Genomic DNA, 27222 nt, shown 5'->3' with positions numbered 1-27222 from the left:
GAATTCAGATAAAAAATCTCTATTAAGCTGTATTTTTAGAAAAATCATGTTTTTTTAGACGCTAATTTCATACTTGGGTTCGAACTTTGGAAGCAGATTTTTCAGGCTTTATGGGACCAAACAAGCTGATATTTCGGAATAGTGATAAAAGTCGTTGTCCAAATTGAATTCAGATAAAAAATCTCCATAAAGTTGTAGTTTTAGAAAAATTATGATTTATTAGACGCTAATTTCAAACTTGGGTTCGAACTTTGGAAGCAGTTTTTTCAGACTCTATGGGGCCAAACGGACTGAAATTTTGGAATTGTGATGAAATTCGTAGTAAATATAGATATCAGTCACAAAATCTCCATAACGTTGTATTTTTATAAAAATCATGATTTTTATGGTAGCTAATTTCAGACTTGGGTTGAACCTAAGTCTGAAATTAGCTACCACTTTGGAAGCAGATTTTTCCGGCTTTATCGGACCAAATGGATTGTGATAAAAGTCGTTGTTCAAATTGAATTCAGATAAAAAATGTCCATAAAAATGTATTTTTAGAAAAATTATGATTTTTTAGACGCTAATTTCATACTTGGGTTCGAACTTTGGAAGCAGTTTTTTCAGACTCTATGGGGCCTAACGGACTGAAATTTTGGAATTGTGATTAAATTTGTAGTTAATATAGAAATCAGTCACAAAATCTCCATAACGTTGTATTTTTAGAAAAATCATGATTTTTATGAAAGCTAATTTCAGACTTGGGTTCAAACTTTGGAAGCAGTTTTTTCAGGCTCTCTGGGGCCAAACGGACTGAAATTTTGGAATTGTGATGAAATTTGTAGTCAATATAGAATTCAGTACCAAAATATCCATAAAGTTGTATTTTTAGAAAAATCATGATTTTTATGGACGCTAATTTTAGACTTGGGTTCGACCTTTCGAAGCAATTTTTTCGGGCTTTATGTGACCAAACGGGCTGAAATAATGGAAAAGTGATTAGAGTCGATATCCTAATCGAAGGCAGTCAGAAAATCTTCATAAAGCTGTGTTTTAAGAAAAATTATGATGTTTTAGACGCTAAGTTCAGACTTGGGTTCGACCTTTGGAAGCAGTTTTTTCAGGCTTTATGGGACCAAACGGGCTGAAATTATGGAAAAGTGATGAGAGTCGTTGTCCAAGTCGAATTCAGTCAAAAAATTTGCCTTTAGTTGTACTTTTAAAAAAATCATGATTTTTTAGACGCTAATTTCATACTTGGGTTCGTACTTTGGAAGCAGAATTTTCAGGCTTTATGGGACCAAACGGGATGATATTTCGGAATTGTGATAAAGGTAGTTTACAAATCGAATTCAGTCAAAAAATCTCTATAAAGCTGTATTTTTAGAAAAATCATGATTTTTTAGACGCTAATTTCATACTTGGGTTTTAACTTTGGAAGCAGATTTTTCAGGCTTTATGGGACCAAACGGGCTGATATTTCGGAATAGTGATAAAGGTAGTTTTCCACTTCGAATTCAGTCAAATAATCTCCATAAAGTTGTATTTTAATAAAAATTATGATCTTTTAGACGCTAAGTTCAGACTTGGGTTCGACCTTTGGAAGCAATTTTTTCAGGCTTTATGGGACCAAACGGGCTGAAATTTTGGAAAAATGATGAGAGTCGTTGTCCAAGTCGAATTCAGTAAAAAAATTTGAATAAAGTTGTTTTTTCAGAAAAATTATGATTTTTTAGACCCTAATTTCAGACTTGGGTTCGAACTTTGGAAGCAGATTTTTCATGCTTTATGGGACCAAACGGGCTGAAATTATGGAAAATTGATGAGATTTGTTGTCCTAATCGAATGCAGTCACAAAATCTCTATAAAGTTGAATATTTAGAAAAATCATGATTTTTATGGACGCTAATTTCAGACTTGGGTTCGACCTTTGGAAGCAGTTTTTTCAGGCTTTATGGGACCAAACGGGCTGAAATTATGGAAAAGTGATGAGAGTCGTTGTCCAAGTCGAATTCAGTCAAAAAATTTGCCTTTAGTTGTACTTTTAAAAAAATCATGATTTTTTAGACGCTAATTTCATACTTGGGTTCGTACTTTGGAAGCAGAATTTTCAGGCTTTATGGGACCAAACGGGATGATATTTCGGAATTGTGATAAAGGTAGTTTACAAATCGAATTCAGTCAAAAAATCTCTATAAAGCTGTATTTTTAGAAAAATCATGATTTTTTAGACGCTAATTTCATACTTGGAACTAACTTTGGAAGCAGATTTTTCAGGCTTTATGGGACCAAACGGGCTGATATTTCGGAATAGTGATAAAGGTAGTTTTCCACTTCGAATTCAGTCAAATAATCTCCATAAAGTTGTATTTTAAGAAAAATTATGATCTTTTAGACGCTAAGTTCAGACTTGGGTTCGACCTTTGGAAGCAATTTTTTCAGGCTTTATGGGACCAAACGGGCTGAAATTTTGGAAAAATGATGAGAGTCGTTGTCCAAGTCGAATTCAGTAAAAAAATTTGAGTAAAGTTGTTTTTTCAGAAAAATTATGATTTTTTAGACCCTAATTTCAGACTTGGGTTCGAACTTTGGAAGCAGATTTTTCATGCTTTATGGGACCAAACGGGCTGAAATTATGGAAAATTGATGAGATTTGTTGTCCTAATCGAATGCAGTCACAAAATCTCTATAAAGTTGAATATTTAGAAAAATCATGATTTTTATGGACGCTAATTTCAGACTTGGGTTCGACCTTTGGATGCAGTTTTTTCAGGCTTTATGGGACCAAACGGGCTGAAATTATGGAAAATTGATGAGATTTGTTGTCCTAATCGAATGCAGTCACAAAATCTCTATAAAGTTGAATATTTAGAAAAATCATGATTTTTATGGACGCTAATTTCAGACTTGGGTTCGACCTTTGGAAGCAGTTTTTTCAGGCTTTATGGGACCAAACATGCTGAAATTATGGAAAAGTGATGAGAGTCGTTTTCCAAATCGAATGCAGTCACAAAATCTCCATAAAGTTGAATTTCTAGAAAAATCGTGATTTTTATGGACGCTTATTTCAGACTTCTCATCAATCTTTGGAAGCAGATTTTTCAGGCTTTATGGGACCAATCCGGCTGATATTTCCGAATAGTGATAAAAGTCGGTGTTCAAATTGAATTCAGATAAAAAATCTCCATTAAGTTTTATTTTTAGAAAAATTATGATTTTTTAGACGCTAATTTCAGACTTGGGTTCGAACTTTGGAAGCAGTTTTTTCCGGCTCTATGGAACCAAACGGGCTGAAATTATGGATAAATGATGAGAGTCGTTGTCCAAGTCGAATTCAGTCAAAAAATCTCCATAATGTTGTATTTTTAGAAAAATCATGATTTTTTAGACGCAAATTTCAGACATGGGTTCGACCTTTGGAAGCAGTTTTTTCAGGCTTTATGGGACCAAACGGGCTGAAATTATGGAAAAATGATTAGAGTCGTTGTCGTTGATATTGATTTCGTTTTAGACAATGATTCATAGTGCGATTCCTAAATTTCATTCCATTCCGAGTCATAGAGCTTGGGATATTGACTCTCAAAGTTCGAACCCAAGTCTTGCATTTGTGCCCGTAAGAATGATGATTTCACCACAAATGCTACACTTTGTAGATTTTGATATTGATTTCGCTTTAGACAATGATTCATAGTGCGATTCCTAAATTTCAGTCCATTCCGAGTCATAGAGCCTAGGATATTGACTCTCAAAGTTTGAACCCAAGTCTTGCATTTGTGCCCGTAAGAATGATGATTTCACCACAAATGCTAAACTTTGTAGATTTTGATATTTATTTCGTTGTAGACAATGATTCATAGTGCGATTCCTAAATTTCAGTCCATTCCGAGTCATAGGGCCTGGGATATTGACTCTCAAAGTTCGAACCCAAGTCTTGCATTTGTGCCCGTTCTTACGGGAAGATGAGATTCTTATGAAGATTTTTCCACAAATGCAACTTTTGGGTTATTTCGCTACTGATTTCGCTTCAGACCATGATTCATAGAACGATTCCTAAATTATAGTCCATTCGGCGTAATAGATCCTGGGAAATTGCCTCTCAAAGTTTGAACCCAAGTCTTGCACTTGTTCCCGTTAGAATTATGATTTTTCAACAAATGCTACTTTAGAAAGATTTTGATATCTAATGGACTCCGTTAAAGCCTTGTTCAGGCTTTACCTAAATAATAAACATCTTTGGTAGGTTTATCTGTTTGTCCCATTTGTCATTGCTTTATTCTTGTGAATGTTTTCTCGAAACTTTTCCATTATTTTTCTCGTTTTGTATAAATGAATAACAACTATTAGCCCGTAAACAAATAAATCAATTTTCTTGCTTTCGTCCACATCAAGTATCAGAAGGCAATTAAATCAATAAAACACAAATCATTTTTTTACACATTTATTTTTAGGTGTGTAGTTTACTTTGGTTTTCTTATAAAATAATTATTATTCTATCAGGTAAGATCTTTATAAATAATATAACTGTGACATAATTAACATTAACATTTCTTAAATTACATTTTAAAACAAAATTGAGCGACAAGTACATATTTATGATTTCTTTACATCGTCTGGGTATAATTCCCTAGCAGAATTCAAGCCAATGAGCGCAACGTTTCTGAGAGCAGCTTTGGACTCCTGGAACAAATCGTCAGTATTGTGGAATCTGTCCAGGAAACCGAGTCGGCCAAAACAAGTTGTAAATCTGAAAAGAAATAATCAAACTATTTGCTAAAACTCTAAAACATTAGCAAAGTCAAGAGGTAATGCAATGCACCAATCAGTTTAAAAATATCGTTTCCAAAGTCATGAGCAATGCGCCAATCAACATAAAAATAACATTAAATATTTAAACAATAGGTAGGTATGTATTTATATACCACACTGTCTTATTACATAAAATAAATATTGACACACACATCAAAGCAATATAGCTAGATTCAGAAGAACTATTGGGCAAGACATGGGTACCCGGGGGTAAAGTGCACGGTTTCGGCAGGAACCGAACACGGTTTCTGATTCTAGTGAATAGTACAAGTAAAAAATAAATAGAAATTTTTTCAAAAATACCATTTTTTAGGCGTACCTTTCAGGTATGATGGTAAAATTTGTCCGCAGTGTGTGGCCAGCATTATTATTTTTAGATGTTGCCAATTCAATTTGGGAGGCGGTATGAACCATTTATTGGATAACTAACACCCGTGCCTTAGGTCATCCCAAGTCGGGATCATGGGGTTTGTCTAGACTCTAAGTCTTGGCGGCAGATAACTAACACCCGTGCCTTAGGTCATCCCAAGTCGGGATCATGGGGTTTGTCTAGACTCTAAGTCTTGGCGGCAGATAACTAACACCCGTGCCTTAGGTCATCCCAAGTCGGGATCATGGGGTTTGTCTAGACTCTAAGTCTTGGCGGCAGATGCGTTCTTCACCTACTACGTGGTGGCTTAGATTGAGGGAAACCTTTTGACCTCTCCAGCCAGTCTCTCTCGACCCATGAGAAAAAAGATGCCATAGGCCTTGAGAGACTTTTTTCTCAGGGCCTTCTGTGTGGAGCCTAGCGTCCCGTGCCCCTTACTTACACCTAACTGCTAAAATATTGTACCTAATGTTGTTATTTAATCACTATGCCAATGCCTGACTTTACCCACGAAAAGCGGAGAGACATTACTTAGGTTTACGGACTACATGGTGGAAATGCATATGGAAGTTTGATATTTTGTTATTTAATCACTGTGGCAATGCCTGACTTTCCCCATGAAAAGCGGAGAGACATTAATTAGGTTTACGGACTACGTGGTAGAAATGCATAGGGAAGTTTAATATTTTGAAAATTTATTAGTTAAGTGATTAATAGTTATGAATATGTATTTTTATATAAATAATTTTATCGTTAAAATTATAACTACATTTTGTCATTTAGTGTAGTTTTTTTTTGAATTTGGTTTAAAACATACAACTTTGTAGCACATTTTAAACATAACTCTCGGTATAGTATTATTATTTACATGGATACGCTCACGGAGAATATATCAGATCGTATATGATGGATGGAATATGGCAGTGATGCCTGCAAAAAAGAGTTTTGAGAAGCCAACTAGATATTTGGTAGCTACATCATTTTGTGGGAGTAAAAGGAATTGAAGAGAGGCAAGTGACTCAAACATTCTAGTGCATCAATTCGTAATCAAGATTTTAAACGCTCTCAAATTCAAATCGTTCACACCAGAGTTGCTGGTGAGTTACAGAGTGTTTAGATGGTGGACTGAATGATAGAAGAAGTGGGCGAGGAAGACCAAACGCATTATCGTTAACATGGTAGTGAAGACGCACTAGGTTTACATAACGCTCTTTCTCTGCACTGGAATGAGATAGGGAGACGAATTAAAGTCGAACGCCGGGTTAACGTAAGCTACTAATATTATATTATCATTATCCCTTTTGTTATATCCGATGAGATAAGATAACACATACAAGATGCAGCGCAGCTAAGAAATAACAAATCTTACTTCAAGTGATGGAAGTCATGATACTCCGGACTGGGAGAGAAGGGCATGTGGTTCCCGGAATGGTCGTTCAGCGACACGGTGGTGACCAGCGCGCTGCATCTTATAACGTATAAGATGCTAAGAAATAACAAATCTTACTTCAAGTGATGGAAGTCATGATACTCCGGACTGGGAGAGAAGGGCATGTGGTACCCGGAATGGTCGTTCAGCGACACGGTGATGACCAGCGCGAACCACAGCAGCGCCGTGGCCACGTGGCTATTGCCGATGATGAGGCCCAACATGACGGGGAGGATATTGGACAACACGTGCTCCAGCGGGTGGCAGTAGAAGGACACGATGGCTATGGGAGCGGTCCATTCGTGGTGCGTCTTGTGAATGTGCTTGTACATGGATTTGTGATGAAGAAGCCTGGAAAATACAAATAATCCGAGATAAATTAAGCCAATTGAAAACCTATCTATTTTAATGTCTTCGAATGCCAACAGATAATGTATAATATATCGTTAAATCGATTATCGGATTATATCGGATTTTGTATTGTTGGTATAAACTTATTGGTAAGCAAATCGGTTACCAGTGTAATTATTTTTTAGCATTACTTCATTGATTATGTCACAAATAAACATATCTATACAGGGTGTATCGGCACGTACCCGACAAACTTTAACCAGCTATTCCTTAGCATATTTGGAGTAAAAAATCTTATGTGCACTTTGCTGTCCGGTAACGTTTTTTTTTAATAAAAAATTTATTATTCATATTTTCACCACATGTCACCACTGTTTTATCCTTTGATAAAGTTTGAAAACCCATCTGGCAAATATTTTATTCGAATTCCGTTGAATAATGCACGTGTGTACCTATATTGGCGCACGTTTACAGTCACAACGAAATAGCACGGCACCATTCGTCTCATTTTTAACTATTATTATTTAGTGTGTGCGAAAGAGCGAAGACGCTTTTTGACACACTTGCTTATAACAGCTGTTTAACACGAAACGCAATGCCAATGACAGTGATGTAGTGTGGAAATTTTAAATTTTTTTGTTTTTAATTGAAAAAAAAATGCTACCGGACAGCAAAGTGCCCATAACATTTTTTACTCCAAATGTGCTAAGGAATAGCTGGTTAAAGTTTGTCGGGTTAGTGCCGATACACCCTGTATTTAAAACGAAATAACAAATAAGCACAATCTCATTTTTTTCGTTCAATAACTGATTTTGTCCTGTTTTCATGATGATTCATAAAGCTCCCGGTTTCTTAATCTAACCAATCACAGCGCTCGCAACAAACACTAAAACTGCTCAGCCCTTGTAGGTACCTACCATCAGTATCGCCCTTGTAAAAAGCAATAATTATTGTGAATACCATAGCCCCACTGGATCCACATGTGAATACGCCTGTTCTAACATACCAAATACATATATTATGTATATCCCAACCAAATGAGTATGGTAATAATAATAATACAGCACTAAAATAATGCGCTCGAAAACGGGTTGCCCTAGCCATAAAGTTATATGACTTATCACACTCGTGTGTACTGTATTAAAATAAAAATTGATAACCATTCTTCTTACCTGTGAGTGTAATAAAATCCAACCTCCTGGCAAAACACGCACAGAACGATATGGAGCAGAGTTATGGTGAAGCTGGGCAGAGGCCTTATGGGAGCGAGCCACTCTGTAGGTCTCACCATATACACAAATATGCTTACCAAGACGCCGACCATCTGATTTACCAAAATAACCCCGATAGCCTGAAAACAAGGTTTTTTGACAAATTCTATTATAATTCTCTCTTCTGCACTATCCAGCTGGACATTAGTGGAATACACTTTGCGACTTCTACCCTATTAAGGAGGACATTGGAGGAATACACTTTGTGACTTCTACACTATTAAGGAGGACATTGGAGGAATACACTTTGTGACTTCTACCCTATTAAGGAGGACATTGGAGGAATACACTTTGTGACTTCTACCCTATTAAGGAGGACATTGGAGGAATATACTTTGTGACTTCTACCCTATTAAGGAGGACATTGGAGGAATACACTTTGTGACTTCTACCCTATTAAGGAGGACATTGGAAGAATACACTTTGTGACTTCTACCCTATTAAGGAGGACATTGGAGGAATACACTTTGTGACTTCTACCCTATTAAGGAGGACATTGGAAGAATACACTTTGTGACTTCTACCCTATTAAGGAGGACATTGGAGGAATACACTTTGTGACTTCTACCCTATTAAGGAGGACATTGGAGGAATACACTTTGTGACTTCTACCCTATTAAGGAGGACATTGGAAGAATACACTTTGTGACTTCTACCCTATTAAGGAGGACATTGGAGGAATACACTTTGTGACTTCTACACTATTAAGGAGGACATTGGAGGAATACACTTTGTGACTTCTACCCTATTAAGGAGGACATTGGAGGAATACACTTTGTGACTTCTACCCTATTAAGGAGGACATTGGAGGAATATACTTTGTGACTTCTACCCTATTAAGGAGGACATTGGAGGAATACACTTTGTGACTTCTACCCTATTAAGGAGGACATTGGAAGAATACACTTTGTGACTTCTACCCTATTAAGGAGGACATTGGAGGAATACACTTTGTGACTTCTACCCTATTAAGGAGGACATTGGAAGAATACACTTTGTGACTTCTACCCTATTAAGGAGGACATTGGAGGAATACACTTTGTGACTTCTACCCTATTAAGGAGGACATTGGAGGAATACACTTTGTGACTTCTACCCTATTAAGGAGGACATTGGAAGAATACACTTTGTGACTTCTACCCTATTAAGGAGGACATTGGAGGAATACACTTTGTGTCTTCTACCCTATTAAGGAGGACATTGGAGGAATACACTTTGTGACTTCTACCCTATTAAGGAGGACATTGGAGGAATATACTTTGTGACTTCTACCCTATTAAGGAGGACATTGGAGGAATACACTTTGTGACTTCTACCCTATTAAGGAGGACATTGGAGGAATACACTTTGTGACTTCTACCCTATTAAGGAGGACATTGGAGGAATACACTTTGTGACTTCTACCCTATTAAGGAGGACATTGGAGGAATACACTTTGTGACTTCTACCCTATAAAAGGGTACATTGGTGGAATACACTTCATTTATTTAATTTACCCACAATTTATTTAAAGTAAACACCTACAGAGAAGAGATTTGCCTGAAGTGAAGAAGAAAAAAAAAGATTGCATATCACTGCACCAGGGTTTCATGGCTTTATAGTGTGTTTCTATTCTCAGTTAGGTACAACCTACCAACAATTAAAATGTAGGCAGGAGGTAAAAATAACAAGTCACTTTAAGCAAATACCGTATGGTATCAATAATAGTCAACTATTGGCAATATCAACAATTCTGGCCGCTAGTGTAGCATGATGACGTTGACATTTCTTTCAAAGGCGGCAAATTAAATTTATTCATTACTCAGTGGCGATGTTTTGGGCTTTCTAATTTGTATTTCGACAAATATTGAGTAAAAAAACTTTACAAAAATGTCCCAAAATGTTGATTCTGTGTGTGTGCAGTTTACAAATGTAATAATTACAAACAACAAAAACACTCAAAAATGATTTTTCAGGTCGCCAATAAACGTAGACAGGACAAAAGTGGATTTTACCACGAAAAATATAATAATAAATTATTATTATTCTTTAAAGATAAAGTTATGTTTACAAGACAAGGTTTTTATGCAAAGCACAAAGGATAAACATTTTTTTAAAGAAAACAATTACTAGCCTGAAACACAAATATTTTAAATTATTTAGATTGATAAAATCTTCCGATAAAAAATAAATTCACGCCGACGGCAATTGAACCCGCACCTCCCCCCCCCCCCTGATTGTCAGTCAGGTGCACTAAGCCACTGTGCTACGTCGGCTTATTTTAAATAATTCAACAAATACTAGTATTTTTTCAACAATCATTGTTTATTTTTTAATTATTGGGAGATTTTTTCAATTTGTATTTGTGTTATAGGCAAATGAAAATGAGATGAAATGAGATCCCTGAGGCGTATGTGTGGTAAAACCATGTATGATCGTGTGAGGAATGAGGATATCCGCAAAGAGTGCAAGGCTGATGTAAGCGTAATGAGTAAGATCAAGAAAGGGACGCTTAGATGGTTTGGGCATGTAGTGCGAATGAGCGAAGAAAGGAGTGTAAGGAGAATATACGATGCAAATGTGAATGGTAGCAGAAGTCCTGGACGCCCGAGAAAGACATGGCACGACCAAGTGAATCAGATACTTGAGTCGGGCCATGTCTTGAGTGAGTCAGAACAATAGAAGAGTATATATGAGACGATGTATGAATGTGAATGAGGCAAGGAGTGTGTGCCAAGACCGAGTTGTTTGGCAGTCCGTCCTCTCTGCCTACCCCTGCGGGGAAACGGCGTGATGGTTAGTTAGTTAGTTAGTTATAGGCAAATAATTATTGCTTATAATAATTAATTACAAGTTGATTCAGGAAAGGTGTGTTGTTAGTTCCTTGTGGCATTCTGTTCTTGTTGTAGTCTTAAATCATCGTCAATTTTGATTTTCAAAACACCCTTTACATACTTTATTTTTTAAATTATTAAATATATTGAGTATTGATGTATAATCTGTAAATAGTATAATAATAATAATAGTGTCTGTCTGTTTGTGCGCTTAGTTCTCCTAAACTACGCAACTGATTTTAATACTGTTTAATATGCATGTGTTATATACGTAAACTTATCGGAAGAAATTATCTAAACGATAGTGAAAACCGTATTAAAATCTATTGCGTAGTTTATTAGAACTAAACACACAAACAGAAGGAGACGAAAAATGACTTTATTTTATACTATTTAGAGATTAAGCAAAGCCGTTTTAAGTGAGTAGGTAATTTATGCAAAACAGCGTGGCATGAAATTAATATTGTTTATTTAATTAGTTAATTTTTAATATTTTGAATGCCTGCAGATAAAATATTTATAGACTTTTTAACGCTTTAAATGATGTAAGATTATTTTTTATGTTTATAACACTCTTTTTAATTGCACCAATTATTCATAATTTCACATACATCTGTGATTTACATAACTTCATATTATGTAATAGTTAGATGAAGATAGGAACCAGTATATAGGCAATTTGTATTTAATGGAAACCATAAATACCAGTTTGTACTATGTCTTAGGATGATAAAACAAACAATCAATCTGTTTCAATTAAGTTACTTTTGGTAATTTAGAGGTGTCCACTGGCTCGTTGATTCCCGGTTGAACTTTGTACTTTCTCAAGAATGCGGGTCGGTTGTAAACATCTAGGAAGGTGTAGAAGCCACCCACGGTCCAATAGATTACGAAAATCAACATATTCGGGACTATTACCCAAAGGGTAAATGGATGATCACCTGGAAAAAACAAATAAACAATTATCACTGAGGTAATAATAAAACATAATAATTAAACACTTGGAAAAAAACACATGCTGTTTTGATGTAGTCATGTGGTGGAAAACTCTGAAGTGTATTTGTTCATGTTTTTTTAAGTGTATTTGCAGCGATGAAACCTTTTTTACCAAAACATATACTTGTAAATTTATTTCTTAATTGACTGCATTACAGTTGCCCAATGTAATTGCACATATTTGGAGGTTATAACAAATGAAAATAGCAATGTATATATAGTAATTATTTTAATCACAGTCGATTCAAGCGATTTAGTAAATTTAAAAAGATATGTTTGTTTTATTTTAAAATGACTTAAGAAAATCTATGGTTTAGAGGCGAAGAAACAGTTACGACCATTTTGGAGAAAAAAATTATTATAGAGAGAAGAAAAATAGAAAATCTAATATAGCATGATCAAAATAATAATACGGTAGATGTCGGTAACCCTCCAAGCGAGCTTTTGAAACGTCGCATTGCTAGTAATGTTACCCCCGTTGCAAAATAATAATATGGTAGATGCTGGTAACCCTCCAACCGAGCTTTTGAAACGTCGCATTGCTTTAGTAATGTTACCCCTGTTGCAAAATAATAATATGGTAGATGTTGGTAACCCTCCAACCGAGCTTTTGAAAAGTCGCATCGCTTTACTAATGTTACTTCCGTTGCAAAATCCTCGTTGGACGCATATTATTTCAAAATTCAAAATTACCTACATATCTTTTTAGCCAAATAAAACCCTGGCATTCAATACGGTACTTTAAAGTACTAATAATTAAAAATAGACATTTTCTCCGAGTGATTGACCACGTGCGTCAGCCATGGTATGATAGATAATAGTTAAGGAAGTATTTACGGATGTTTTATCCATCACGTTGCCTTTATTACAAGTGGGAAACAATTATAAGATAAGAAACTAAACTTACTTACCAATAATATCTAACATAGAATTCCATCGAGCTTGCCAGATGTCTTCGGAATTCCCCCAGTGTCTCTGTGTAAGCCTGATAACAAAAACAAATCAATTTGCTGGTTTCTTTTTTTGAAATTGAAGAGTCATCAATTAAGGTCCGGCATTCCGTCTTTCGAATTGTAAATGGGCAACGCCCACCTCTTTCAGATTTCATAGGGTTTGAATAGGGTTACCATAGTCTTTTAAAAATAAGCGAATTTAAATTACGATCTTACGTTTGCTATATCTGTTGAAAAAGATAGACAACATTGAAAAAATATTATGGAACAACCAATAAGTCTCCATGTAACATGTAACTAACAAAATTCGCAATGCATTTTACGGCTACACGTAATAACAGTTGACAAGCAGCAGCCGTGGTTAGTTATTTGGCACTTGATAAATAAAAAAATTATCTCGGTGGATGAAAATACTAGCAAAGTGCTGAACTATTTAAAATACCCGTAGTTCTCAATCTGTGAGCATTATTATTGTTTTTTTTATATTATATTAATATATAAGTCATTTATGTATATTTTATACTTTTATCAAATGAATACAATTTAATTCGAGTTTTAATGATGTTTCTCTTATAAAGTTAAAAACATTTTTTTAATCGAAATGAATTAAGGTTTTGCCTGTAATGTTATCAATATGATATCTTATATATTATAATATCTACTTTCGTCCACTTATATAAATTATAAACCCGTATATATTATATATTATACTTATAATAAATATCTATTATAAAGTTAAATTATAACAACGCGATTATCTAATAGTATTATTGTCCCAGCGTCTGGACGATGTAGGCCCTGTGATTGGTCAAATTCAAATTGTGTTTAAATAAGACTTTAAAGATTAAGACACGATTTCATACTGAAATAGAATCGCCACATGTAATACGATATTTATTCAAAAATATCGTTTCTGCTCATACAATTTTTGGATAATATCGAAGAAAATATGTTTTAGAAAGTTCACGATCCATTGGATTAATTACATTACAGTGAAAATTATCCACAATTACGTGATTACGTTTGACGTTTGACGAAAAAAGCACGCGTTCATTCAACATGGCCGATACGTACCGCGTCAAAGATAGCCGACAGAGCGCTCCTCTGGCGGTGAAAGAACGAACCAAGGGGCTGGCGCGAATATTTAAATATGCAAAATAAAAAGATTTCTTCTGGAAGTTTATTTAAACTTTGCAATGTCATCGTTTCTAAAACAAACATTTGATTCAACTTAATGACAATAAACAACAACTCTTTGCATGTACGATTTTGAAAAATATTGATATTTAATATTATTTACGTAAATAATAATTTCGCATTATTTTGACAGAACACCGATATGATATACGCGAAAGTATAGGCACTGCCAACCCAATAAAATAACATGAAAGACAATCGGAAGATAGAAACGCTTCGTTGATTGTAAAATTAGCCAACAAATCTCTAATCTGACATGTACTTATATGTATAATAAAACAATCATTTTGCCAGGTATAAATATTTATATAATATATATTAAGGTATTATTCGGAAACGCTGGACAAGGATAATACGAAATATTTTTAAGTAAAACCTTCGGATTTACCTTAATTAATATAGAAGGAATCTGAATGCATTCGGGAATTTTTGAATTTTAGCATTTTAATTTTTAATCACGTAAAATTAAAATTTGCTTTCGTTGTATTGGATGACAGCCGGAATAATTTCTATTGATGACATTTTCTTTTTTTGGTATTCCTGATATGAGTGTCTAGAATTTTTACCATAATTTACTCTATGCAAATATTATTTTGGTATTTTGGTTTCTTTTACAAGTAAGGAAATATTTAAAAAAAAGGTTATTATAGGTTAGGATAGGTTAGGTTGGGTTATGCTAGATTAGGTTAGATTAGGTTGGATTAGTATAGTTCAAGTTAGTTTATAGGTAAGGTTAGATTAAGTTGGATTATTATGGGGTAGGATAAGTCAGGTTATGTTAGGTTAGGTAACGTTAGTTTGGGTTATTATGGGTTAGGTTAGGTTGGGTTATTATAGGTTAGGTTGGATTTGTATAGGTTAGGTTAGGTTAGGATAGGTTAGGTTAGGATTGGTTCGGTAAGGTTAGGTTAGGTTAGGCTAGATTGGATTATTATAGGTTAGGTTAGGATATAGGTTAGGTTAGGTTGGATTATTATAGGTGAGGTAAGCTTAGGTCAGGTTAGATTATTATAGGTTAGGTTGGATTATTTTAGGTTAGGTTGGATTATTATAGGTTAGGCTGGATTATTATAGGTTAGGTTAGGTTATTATAGGTGAGGTTAAATAAAATAATAGTCAAATAAATCATTTGTGCTAAGTAGGCACTATTTTGCCGGAATATTGTATTACATTATATTTTTTTAATTTACGTTTTTCAATTGTCTCTAGCCGCTCATTTCAGGAATACCGACAAAAGAAAATGTTATCAACAGAAATTATTCAGGCTGTCATCCCATACAGCGAAAGCGAATTTTCATTTTACGTAATTAAAAAAGCTAAAATTAAAATTTTCCCAAATGCTGTTCGATTCCTTTTATAGTAATTAAGGTAAATCAGAAGGTATTATTTAAAAATATTTCCTATTTTCCGTGTCCAGCGATTCCGAATATTTACCTATATTAATTTACCTTGAGCCATTTAGGCAATTATTCGGGAAAGGTAAAGTTTGACCCGAACAACTGTCATTATTATTATGCCTAAACGCCTTCCTGTTCCGTGTTTTAACAATATATACTCACCCTCTCTCTGTGAATGACCTAATATCTACCTATTAAATGTAACTGTTGTTAGTATCACTTAAACTGGGCGAAGCCCAAGTAAGTGCCGCCCGCAGGGCCTAGCAGAAAAAAACCCGCGGAGCGGGTTTTTAACTGCTAGTAATTTATATTGTTTTAAGCTTTTTTTCTATCAAAATGATTTGAACCCTCCGTACAGCAAAACAGACAGTGCAGTTTGAAGGTCAATTTAAAACCCTGCACACCCAAACGGCTATCCACTGCGTTGTTGCGAAAAAAACGATAGCACGTTTTATACGATTCCAGAAATTTGATTTTTGGTTTAATGCATATTTCTGTAAAAGCTAATTCCTACGATTAAAAAACTTCATGCGGTATTAAAGAATTGGCATTGATACAGCGGCAGATATTATTAATGAAACTTCACATTCACTTCACAAAAAAAAATTTGTTGGATCATGACCTAATATATACTTTTCGAAAGATTGGAGCTAAGATTATTGTGGTACTCTTTCAGAATACGGAACGGTAGAACGTCCCATAATGTTGTACCTACGCTAATGCAGACCATTCCATTTCATTTCAAGAAACTGACCACTAATACTAAAATACTGTTCTTAAGTTTTCTTATAGTAAATGGCACTTGAAGTGAAATGACACAATTGCGCTATATAAATGCTATGTTATTATTATTCCATATCATTGTACTGGGAATCGGACACCGAAAGTTGGCAAGTAAAACTTTTCTTTTACAATTTTTAAAAAAGAAGTATTTATTTGGAGTAAAAAACGTATGGTAACATAATATAAGAAAATAATATATTGTATTTATTATATTAATATTAATGTCATAAAAAATATACGGAAACTGTGTAAAATGGGCTCTTCCTCCCTCAGTAGCAAGGGTTTAACGTCAATATTGCAGCATGTGTGATTTTGGTGAATTAATATATGTTTGTTATTTATTTCCCATTTTTGAAAAACAATATTATTTAACCGATAAATGCACGTAATATATACACGTAAAAAAGTTATTCAAATATTTTAAATTATATATTATTTACAATAAATTACGTAATTTTCGATGCCAAAAATACTAGCATAGGCGCCATCTGGGCGGTGAATAACAAAAGGAGGGAAAGGGTCTTATGTAAATCCGAATGTTAGAGAGTGCGCGCTAATATTCGAAACGATTGGAATGAAAAATATAAATAATATTTAATTTCTATTATACACACGACTTGTTTGAAATAGAGCAAAAATCTCCTGTATTTAAAGGTACACTGTGAATTTTTTCATGCCTATAAAATATTAAATAACGGAACAAAACATGTTTTTAATAATTTTCGGAGCTTACTTTGCGATTTTTTTCCATCGAGGGAATTTATATAATTCACGCTGTAACGTATAGATATTATCTTCAAAAATAACATATTTACTTTTTTGGAACTTAAATACTTAAAGAGTTAACGAGAAACTTGTTAGAAATTGGGTACGCGGGGCTTAATAACACAATGAAAATGAACGCTCTGATAATATTCCGCTATTTTGGAAACTAGACAAGATAAAAGCGACTAAATATTTAGGAAATATAGTATTTTGATATATTTTTAATTTCAGATTGTAAGTGACTCATTAGTGCTCCTACCTAAAACTTAAGAGAAAGCCGCTATCTTGAAAAATATGGTTCTTGTGCGGTTTTTAGTAAACTTAAGGGCCTTTATAATAAACCATTTGAATTCTTACACAAACAATCAGGGTAAATGGTTATTGATCAATTATTTTAAATTTAAAATAAAAAGTTTTTATTAAGTCAGGAGGTTAAGGTTTTCAAACTTCAAACAAAGGAGTTTGATGTTTGCTAGAGATATCTTATCCCCTTTGTTTTTGTTTTGTAACTATTGAGCATCTCATGTTCTATGACAGTAAGTCATACAACGCTAATGCGTATTTTTCGTATTTCTTTACATGGACTGCATTGCAGTATATAAATATTACATTATTTTCCAGCGGGGCGGCGCGATCGTAGCCTTGACCCTATAAATAGCTCCTATTAATACCCAGCGCAATCACCGATTTCATCAGATAAGTCCTGACCGCGTGTAGAAACAGCGAGGAAATATTTATCTGGAACAAGAAAAAATCCACAATTTCTAATATCGGACTGTGTTGTTTCGACGCTAGATGTTGATTGTTTCATCACAAGGAGATGAATATAGATATTTACATAATATTTTTTGACAACGTAACTAAGCCTGGACTCGTCAAAACATTCGTTTCCATAATAATTACAAACAACCGTTACTGAGTACCAATTATTTATGAAGGCGGTAAAGAGGAAATAACTTATCACCACCAAACCATCAAAACCACCAAACAAGTAATTTAAACAGGTAAACAAATAGTGGAACAGGGAATATAAGAAATAAATTACAATAAAAGATATAAATTTGTTATAGACCACTTTAATTTTAATTGTACTCTACCGGTTTCGGAAGCACCCTTCCTTCATCAGGAGAATATTAAAACTAACCTATGATACAAAATATTGACAGATTTATACACAAAAAATATAATTTAGGTGTTTGAGTGTGATGTTTACAAAGGGGGACGGGTAATTGCAGGAATTCCAGCAATAACAGAGCGGTTTACTGGAAATATATCTAGAATGGGACTAAACGATAAATTAATTTGGTTATTCAATATACTAGCGTTATTATTTATTAAAAAAAATTATTAAATTAGTTTATTACCGGATATTTTATCTTTAATATTTAGACAAACTTGGCGTACTTATATTACTTTTATGTTTTTGTTGGTTAAAACAGCGTTATTTTGGAAATAACTTAATAATCCTGCGAAAACAATACACAACTAAAAATCACATCACGAGGTGTTCTGATTATTATATTTTCTGAAATAATAAATAAATAATGGATAAAACTCAAAGATTAAAAAAAGCTCACAACATGTATGAATAATAATATTTTTAAATGTAGGTACCATAGATATGTAAAATAGAAACTACGTACATCGCATGTTTGAGAAATATTTTATGAAAACAAAAATCATTTAAAAAATCAAGAAATAATCATGAAAAAAATCACCACAGAAATGATAAGAAACCATCACAGAGGAGGCCTAATTCGTAGTACCTACTAAACAGTGTTGTGTTTCTAATAAATGTGTTTTTAAAAATTAGTAAATATATTTCATTCAGTAATAATCACCGTGAATTCGTTATTATTTATTTAAGTAATAATAATCATGGATTTATTATTATTTATTTAAATTATAAGTGTCTGAGATAGCCAATTATCGCCCCATTTGTATATAGTCAGTACTTCCTAAGCTTTTTGAATCACTGGTTCTTGATGAAATCTATCCCAAATGAATAAAACTAATTGACCAAAAACAACACGGTTTTATCAAAGGTAGATCAACCGCAACTTACTTAACAATATTTCAAAACTTTATATTAGAATCTTTTGCAAAAAATAAACAAGTCGACTGCATATTTACAGACTTTTCTAAAGCATTCGACAAAGTATCCCATAAACTACTAACCCGAAAACTATTTGCCCTAGAAGTAAGAGATAACATGCTAAAATGGTTTACTAGCTATTTATCAAATCGTAAACTATTTACAATAAAAGATATAAATTTGTTTTAGACAACTTTAATTTTAATTGTACTCTAACAGCAGACATTTTTTGAATAACCTAGAAAATATGATTTTTAATTGTAAATCGGAACTTTTAAAGAATGTTCTTAGGAAGAGATACGTTGACGATATCTTCTGTATTTGGACTGGGAAAGAGCGGCAACTAACTAAATTCCTTCTCCTTATAAATTCATTCCATAAAAATATCCAATTCACTTTAGAGATAGGCAGTAATGCATCGGTTAATTTTTTGGATTTAACGCTAACTTCAGTAAATAATAAAATAGATTTTAAAATTTATCGTTAATCCACATACACGGATACAACCATACATAGCACGTCAAACCATCCGGTAACACATAAACATTCTGCCTATCATTCGATGGTACACCGACTAGTAAAAATCCCCTTATCATCTGTTAATTTCACAATTGAACTATCTAAAATTAAACAAATTGCTCTAAATAATGGTTACTCCACACACTTAATTGATAAAATCCTGAATAAAAAGCTTAAGCTCATTTCAACTAATAATTTTCTATTTGGTACAGCCGAAACTAATAATAAAATCACAAATCCCTTTCGATGGCGTAGAATCTTATATAATATATCCAATTTTTCTTCAGTTAGTACAAAAAAATTACCTTCCCACATTAAACCCGCGTTCTATACTGATAACACCTTAGGTAAATTATTAAAAAAACGCTAAAGATAAAGATCATAAATTGAGCCACTCAGGCATTTACCAACTATGTTGTAATGACTGTCCATCATTCTACATAGGTAAGACAACCAGAAATATAAATATTAGAATCACGGAACATTTAAGATGTTTAAATAATAATAATTTTTCAGAGTTTGCCAATCATCTTATTTCCACCAATCATACTTGTAATAAAGACACAGGGGTTAAAATTCTTCACCGTAATAACAAAAGCAAAAGATTAGATAACTTAGAAGCTCTTGAAATCAAAAAATCCCTAAATAATAACGCTAGTATATTGAATAACCAAAATAATTTATCGTTTAGTTCCATTCTAGATATATTTCCAGTAAACCGCTCTGTTATTGCTGGAATTCCCCCAATTACCCGTCCCCCTTTGTTAACCTCCCACTCAAACACCTAAATTATATTTTTTGTGTATAAATCTGTCAATATTTTGTGTCATAGGTTAGTTTTAATACTCTCCTGACGAAGGAAGGGTGCTTCCGAAACCGGTAGAGTACAATTAAAATTAAAGTGGTCTAAAACAAATTTATATCTTTTATTGTAAATTATGACGAGCCACAAAGTAAATGCTTATTACAAATAAGTAAACTATTTGTTGAAAATAAAATCTTTGCTATCGAAAGCTTTCTGTGCGACCAGTGGCCTACCGCAAGGTAGTCACCTTGGTCCGGTTTCAACGATATAACAAATTGTTTCGACGATGTCGAGTTATTGCTCTTTGCTGATGACATCAAAGCTATACAAAAAAATAACTGATGTAAATCATTGCCAAATACTTCAGTCAAAAATTAATAAGTTTAAAGATTGGTGCGTACAAAATAATCTGTTTTTAAATGTAGACAAATGCAAAACCTTGACTTTCTGCAGAAATAAAAATCCTGTTTTATTTGAATATTCCATTAACAGTACAGCTTTAGAAAGAGTCACGGAAATGAGAGATCTCGGAATTATTTTGGATGAATTACTAAGTTTCGCCAATTATATTCACCAAATTGTAAACAAAGGCATAAAAACACTAGGCTTCGTATTAAGAACAACTAAAAACTTTAACTCCATACAAGTCATTAAACTGTCATACATATAGAGATATGTATGACAGTTTAACTAACTAGAGAGTTAGAAGCATAATTGAATACAACTCAGTAGTTTGGTCTCCCACTTACAAAATTCACATTAATAACATTGAGCGAATACAAAAAAATTCTTTATTTTATAAATTTTAAATTAAATATCCCACTAGAAGACTAAAAATATCATTTCTTATTATAGGTATACTCTAAAAATACACACATCGGAAGAAAGGCGTAAAATAAACGATTTAACTTTTTTATTCAAAATTCTAAACTCTAAATTCAACTGTTGCGAACTTCTGCAACTCATAAACTTACGAATACCTACAATAACAACACGACAAAATACACTATTTCACTACAACACACATAATCGCAATTACATTGCGAACTCCCCAATACAACGGTTTCACACTATGGGAAACCAATACTTAGATGATGTCGATATATTTAATATTAACTTTGCGAATTTTGTGGATCACATAAAAAATTTATTTCAACACTATTCCTAAATGGAAGTAGTATTTTTGTAAACCAGTCAAATCGCTGTATTTTTTAAATTATGTTCGTGTTATTTTTATTTATTGCATATTTGTTATTTTTTAATATAATTTTATTTTTATTATTTCTTTCTCATGTTTCAAAATTGTCTGTCATAAAAATTGTACCACCTACATACATGTAAAAGCCCTCTGGGCGTTAAATAAATAAATCATGGATTTATTGTTGTTTATTAAAGTAATAAGCATCATGGATTTATTGTTGTTTTTTTAAGTAATAAGCATCATGGATTTATTGTTGTTTATTTAAGTAATAAGCATCATGGATTTATTGATGTTTATTTAAGTAATAAGCATCATGGATTTATTGTTGTTTTTTTAAGTAATAAGCATCATGGATTTATTGTTGTTTATTTAAGTAATAAGCATCATGGATTTATTGTTGTTTATTTAAGTAATAAGCATCATGGATTTATTGTTGTTTATTTAAGTAATAAGCATCTTTACTCTTCCGATACGGAAAATTTATAGACATTACTGCTATAGATTGTAATAATTCTATTCGATCTTAAAGATTAGGCATTTTTAAAATGTTTACTAACATCAAAGAAAAATATGGTCTGAAATGATTGAAATTTTCACGGCCAAATGCCTAAGCCATTACCGTAATTTATTTTTTAAATTTCTTTAGTTAACGTTTCGAACAACCTCCCAGTGTCCATCATCAGGGCAGGTGTAGAAAATAGAAATGCAGCTAGGCATAATACCCCAAAAATAAATCACGTAAAAATACGGTTGTATTTTAGGATATTAGATTTTTTATATTGGAATATTGGAAAATTAGGATATTTTGTTATTTTTCATTCGAATATCTCACGATGCCCTACAACTCTCAACCGTCTGTAGCCAGTGCGACTATTGCGTCCTCAGTTGGGGTACGTTGTGAGGAGGGTGAGAGTGGAGAGGGGAAGCATATGGGGAGTTGCAGGTTGTAAAGTACCTGGCAATTCATATCTGGTCACCAAACATGGCTAAAGCCATTTCAAGCAACAATTTCCTTGAATTAATTTTGCGGACGCCCAAACTTGAACCCACTTCCTATGGTTATGCAATATTCCCATGAGACCCATTCTATATATGGTTTTACATTATTCCTCTAGAATAATGGAATATCAGAATAATGGGATTATTGGAACATATATTATGATATTAGAACATAGGCATAATGGAATGATTTTGGGACACCGGGAATTCGGGCTAGTTTACATTTTGGGTTAACTCATTGGAGTTAACTTGCTTACCAGGTCATGATATTTTTCAATACTGTGAGTATCAATAAAGCGGCGCCGATCGAAAGGACGAGACCGCTCGCTATGGAATGAAGCCATGAGGGTTCAGTATTTTGCTCCTTTTCTTGCGAGATTCTGCCGTCTGAAAAATATATTGAGTTATTGATAAAATAAATAGCCAATTGATTAACGTCATAAAACTGGGAATACCTATAAAATAATATACAAAACAGCATTAACTGATTGAAGCAGAAATCTAATTTACGCGTATATGTACTATTTTCTCATAAATGCTATGTTTTATGACTGTTTTAAGTGCCTATTTGTATAATGTGTTAATATTTTAGATTCCTGATAAATGGCAGCGATTATAAAATAATGTTGTTGTTGTACCTGCTAAGTCACCAAACTTAGCCAACCACTAGGGGTGACCTATGGCAGAGGTGTTGAGTATCCAACGAATGGTTCCCGAGGCAGCGGTACCTATACCCGTCTCCCAAATAGTAATTGTGGTTCTATCGGGGTTTTAACGTATACACGGTTAACGTGTAGCTTAGGGTTAGAGCAGATGCCTAAAGAGCGAAAGTTCAAATCCAGTTTGAGTCAACTTTTCTTTGTGCTGTTTTTTTTATAAAACATGATTCATTCGAACATGATATTATACTGAGTAAATACATTTATAATAAATAATGAGGATACAGATAATTAAATGAAATCTTAATAATTTTTTATGGTTGAATACAAGGTCGAACAAGTTACACTTGTTTACGGCGAATATTTTAAATGCAATCAAATTATTCATATTTATTCATTATGGTTAATTTAAGCATTTGATATTAAATGTATTAGTTACGGAATGCTTAACTTTTAAACCAGCTTCAACCATTCATTATCGTTATAGCATATCGGAAAAATTTTAGAATTACCAAAAATATGTTTAAAAATGTACGTAAACCAATAAGTAATTCCGAGTTTCAATTAAACAAGATAAAGCGACATGATTTAATTGTACTTATATGGAAATATAAGTATAATCAATTCGTAGATTATAGTTACATTTTACAAACATAGTTATGTACCAAGGTACCTACGCTGGTATATATTATGTATGTTAAACCACTACCAGGCTTCGCCCGAGTTTCAACTCACTTTTTTTATCTCTTTCTTTATAATCTGAGACCTAAAAGCTGTTAATTGTCGTTTTAAATTTTTTTAATACCAAACTTGAAAATACTTCCCGGCTTTGTCCGAGTTTTTTTTCTTTTGGATTTTCATTTCCCTCTCGTTATCCAAACTAAAAGACAATTGTTTTGTGGTATCCCAAATATAAACATAACAAAACTAGTAAATAAATACTAGCCAAATATTCAACACTATTTTCGGAAATAGTTTAGATTACGAGGTGGAAATGATGCGGACACCTGGAGACGCGTTAAAGCTACAAAATTTTTCACACTTACCAGATTCAACAAGTTCGACAGTTTTTAGGGGTTTAACTGACTTTTTTATTCTTTACAATTAAGATAGCTGTGTGTAGAACATAACCATAAAAAGTAGACATATTTAATAATTGCTAATATATGTTATTATACTTAGCTATTATTATTAAAAACTAGCGCTGACCCGTGAAAATTCCGAAAGTAGGTATTTATAAAATATTTTGCTATTGAATCTTGCCAATGAAATATTATATCTGAAAGTATTTATATAGATATTTTCAATTTTCTTTATTAACTTATATTTAACTGAAACTTAAAACTTAAACTTGAAAATTGGAGAATGAAATCAAAATTAGAAAAAATCAGAAATTTACCTTTCGAATGACAACCGTAAGTTGTATTTCTTGAAAATCACGAATTCTGTCAAAAATGTAAACAAAACAAATACGCACGTTTACAATTATAATTAATTAATTAATTTCCGATTACAGATTTTATTATAAGATTATAGAATTTGTGAATTATTCTTCACGTGAGCAGTTCCAATTTTGAAAATGTGAATCTTAAATTCAAATAAATTTAGGTTTATTGAATGTGAAAAAATTTACGCGTGAATAATTCACGCGGGAATAACTAACGCACATCATCACAGACAACCGAAATTAGTTTGTTTGATTTAATGTTTTTTAACGTGGGCAGGTTTATCTAAGCACAGTAATTTAAATTACATAAATAATTATGTTTGTATGAATTGTTATCAGTAGGGATATCGATTAATCTTCATACCAAAGGTAAGATAGTTTCTACACATAACATTTTCACTAACATAATATCGCAAGTTGTTGAATATATATCAACTTCACTAGATCACACGCTAATAAATATAATTCAGTAACTTCACTTTTATCACGAAATAAAATAAGTGACAATAAATAATCTATAATATGTAACATGAGCTTACATGCAGGTTTTGATGAGAGTTTAGGTGTTCCATTATGTTGGGTTTTAGGTGTTTGGGAAAATTCTCCCAAAACGGCTTCTTGAATTGTCATAGTTAAACTCGCACGAACCAAAAGTAGCCAGATTCAGAGATGCAGAGATGGCCAGTTCACGTTTCCTACTGATTTGGTTATAAAGTGCGACTCCCATATAATGTTGAAACGATACTATGTTTTGTCATGGTTGAATCTTGAGTATTCGACGTGCGATAACGCACGTTATCTGGTATTTATCTAAATTCGTTAGAGGCGGCCAGCCAGTATTCCATTATCACAGATCTAAGGATAAAAAAGGCTTAAATAATTATTAATCATTTTAATTATTTTTCGAGCGGTTAAGAAGGTTAAACGCAGCAGAAAATTAGTGATTTTAAATAGAACTCTAGACGTATCGACTCTTTTCTACAAACAAAATATAAATTATTCCGAAAGATTTTTATTTTATCTTGTAAACTATATATATTTTTAAATTTTTAAAAAGTATGCATTTTTTACTGTAGTAAAAATATACCGTTGGTCGTTGCACTTTGTAAATTTTTTAAAGTAATGTTGTAATAAACAACACATATTTCATGTCATATAATTGTACAATATGATGAAATAATAAAGTATTTATCGTAAATTAATGTTCTGAATTAAAATTTTAAGATCCCCCAATTTGTCTATTTATTTACGCACTTACAAATTGATATAATTTCGATATTTGTACACACATATTTCACATTTTATTGAAAAATTATAAATAATATATCCAAAACAATATCTTCAAAAGTATACCTATTATTCTATTGAATTTACGATTCGCATTTTTTTATGATTTTTTTTATTTATATTTGCCTGAGGGACTTATTACTTATGAACATTGCACATACTTACACATTACAGGGTCCTCAGAATGAATCAATGGTGTTCAGTCTAGTGTTGAGTACCTCATGCAAGATGCACTAAAAATGTCCCATACAAAAACGTAAAATGTCGAGGGAGGCTATTTAATTTATTTATTATCATGTGAATACCGCGAAAGAGTCATAACTGCTCCTAATAGCGGGGGGGAGGTTAGGTCAGGGTTTTTTTAATATTGTGAATACCGCACAAGAGTTCTAACTGCTCCCAAGGGCGGGGGGGTTTCATTTTTATGAATCCAATGACGGACTTGAACTAGACAGTTGCTAGATAGCTTCTTCACGAGGTTCGTGAGTTTCTTTTAAATCAAAATATGCCAAAACTAAACCAGCACCTCGATGATAATTACTGGATAGCCAAACTTGCATACATGGCTGATATATTCGAGCATTTCAATGAACTTAATAATAAATGCAAGGTCCAAATGAGAATATATTGACGAACTCCGAAAAATTACAAGGGTTGAAAAAAAACTCGAACTTTGGCCTAAAAAGTTGCAAAAAAGATTTTATGGAAATGTACCAAAGAACCAACCATAGTACAATTGAAAACAAATAATTATTGTGGATCTGTCCCAACATTAAAGTATGCTTCAGCAGAAATTTGTTCAGTATTTTTATTCCATTAATACGGAACAAGCACCTCTGCAAATTCGAGAGGAAATTACAGATTAAATAATGACATGAGATATTTTCAATTTTTATTTATATTTCAGGCGACTAATTATTGCTTATTTTTATTAATTTAATTATTTATTATCCTTTATGCTTTGCATAAAACCTTGTTTTATAAACATTATTTAATCATAAAAAATAATAATATTTCACAAGTCAAAAATATTGCACCAATAAATGAAGATATTAAATGTCTCGACGCCATCTAGTGAGAAATTTAGCACTCACAAA

The 27222-nt window shown here is 32.9% G+C and overlaps 1 protein-coding gene across 2 annotated transcripts; it reads right to left on the bottom strand.

Moving 5' to 3' along the window:
* Positions 1 to 4485: 4485 nt before the first annotated feature.
* LOC149423987 (fatty acid hydroxylase domain-containing protein 2-like) lies at positions 4486 to 25531 on the bottom strand. Of its 2 annotated transcripts, XR_016302233.1 has the most exons (7): positions 25378 to 25531; positions 22990 to 23119; positions 12930 to 13003; positions 11788 to 11963; positions 8111 to 8289; positions 6528 to 6938; positions 4486 to 4726 (listed from the first exon to the last, which is right to left on the bottom strand). XR_016302233.1 is itself a non-coding variant. In XM_089632222.1 (6 exons), the coding sequence occupies exons 1-6, from the start codon at positions 25466 to 25468 to the stop codon at positions 6662 to 6664; spliced, it is 927 nt and encodes a 308-aa protein (XP_089488348.1). In that variant the 5' UTR covers positions 25469 to 25531; the 3' UTR covers positions 6515 to 6661. The 2 variants fall into 2 exon arrangements, 1 of the variants encoding a protein (XP_089488348.1); XM_089632222.1 differs by lacking the exon at positions 4486 to 4726 and having other exon boundaries at positions 6515 to 6938.
* Between the last annotated feature and the right edge of the window lie 1691 nt (positions 25532 to 27222).

The sequence above is a fragment of the Hesperophylax consimilis genome, chromosome 5 (assembly GCF_061612785.1).
Source record: "Hesperophylax consimilis isolate HC1 chromosome 5, BYU_Hcon_1.0, whole genome shotgun sequence".
Taxonomy (NCBI): Eukaryota; Metazoa; Arthropoda; class Insecta; order Trichoptera; family Limnephilidae; genus Hesperophylax; species Hesperophylax consimilis.
The sequence above is the reverse complement of the archived record's forward strand: the minus strand, read 5'-3'. Positions and strand labels throughout refer to the sequence as shown.

What these genes read in the sequence shown, in the direction of transcription:
- LOC149423987 (XM_089632222.1), bottom strand. Translation starts at nt 25,468, where the DNA reads ATGACAATTCAAGAAGCCGTTTTGGGAGAATTTTCCCAAACACCTAAA. An exon ending in ACTCTCATCAAAACCTGCAT is followed by an intron (nt 23,120 to 25,377) that starts GTAAGCTCATGT and finishes TATATTTTTCAG; the next exon opens with ACGGCAGAATCTCGCAAGAA. An exon ending in GGATTTTATTACACTCACAG is followed by an intron (nt 6,939 to 8,110) that starts GTAAGAAGAATG and finishes TGTATTTTCCAG; the next exon opens with GCTTCTTCATCACAAATCCA.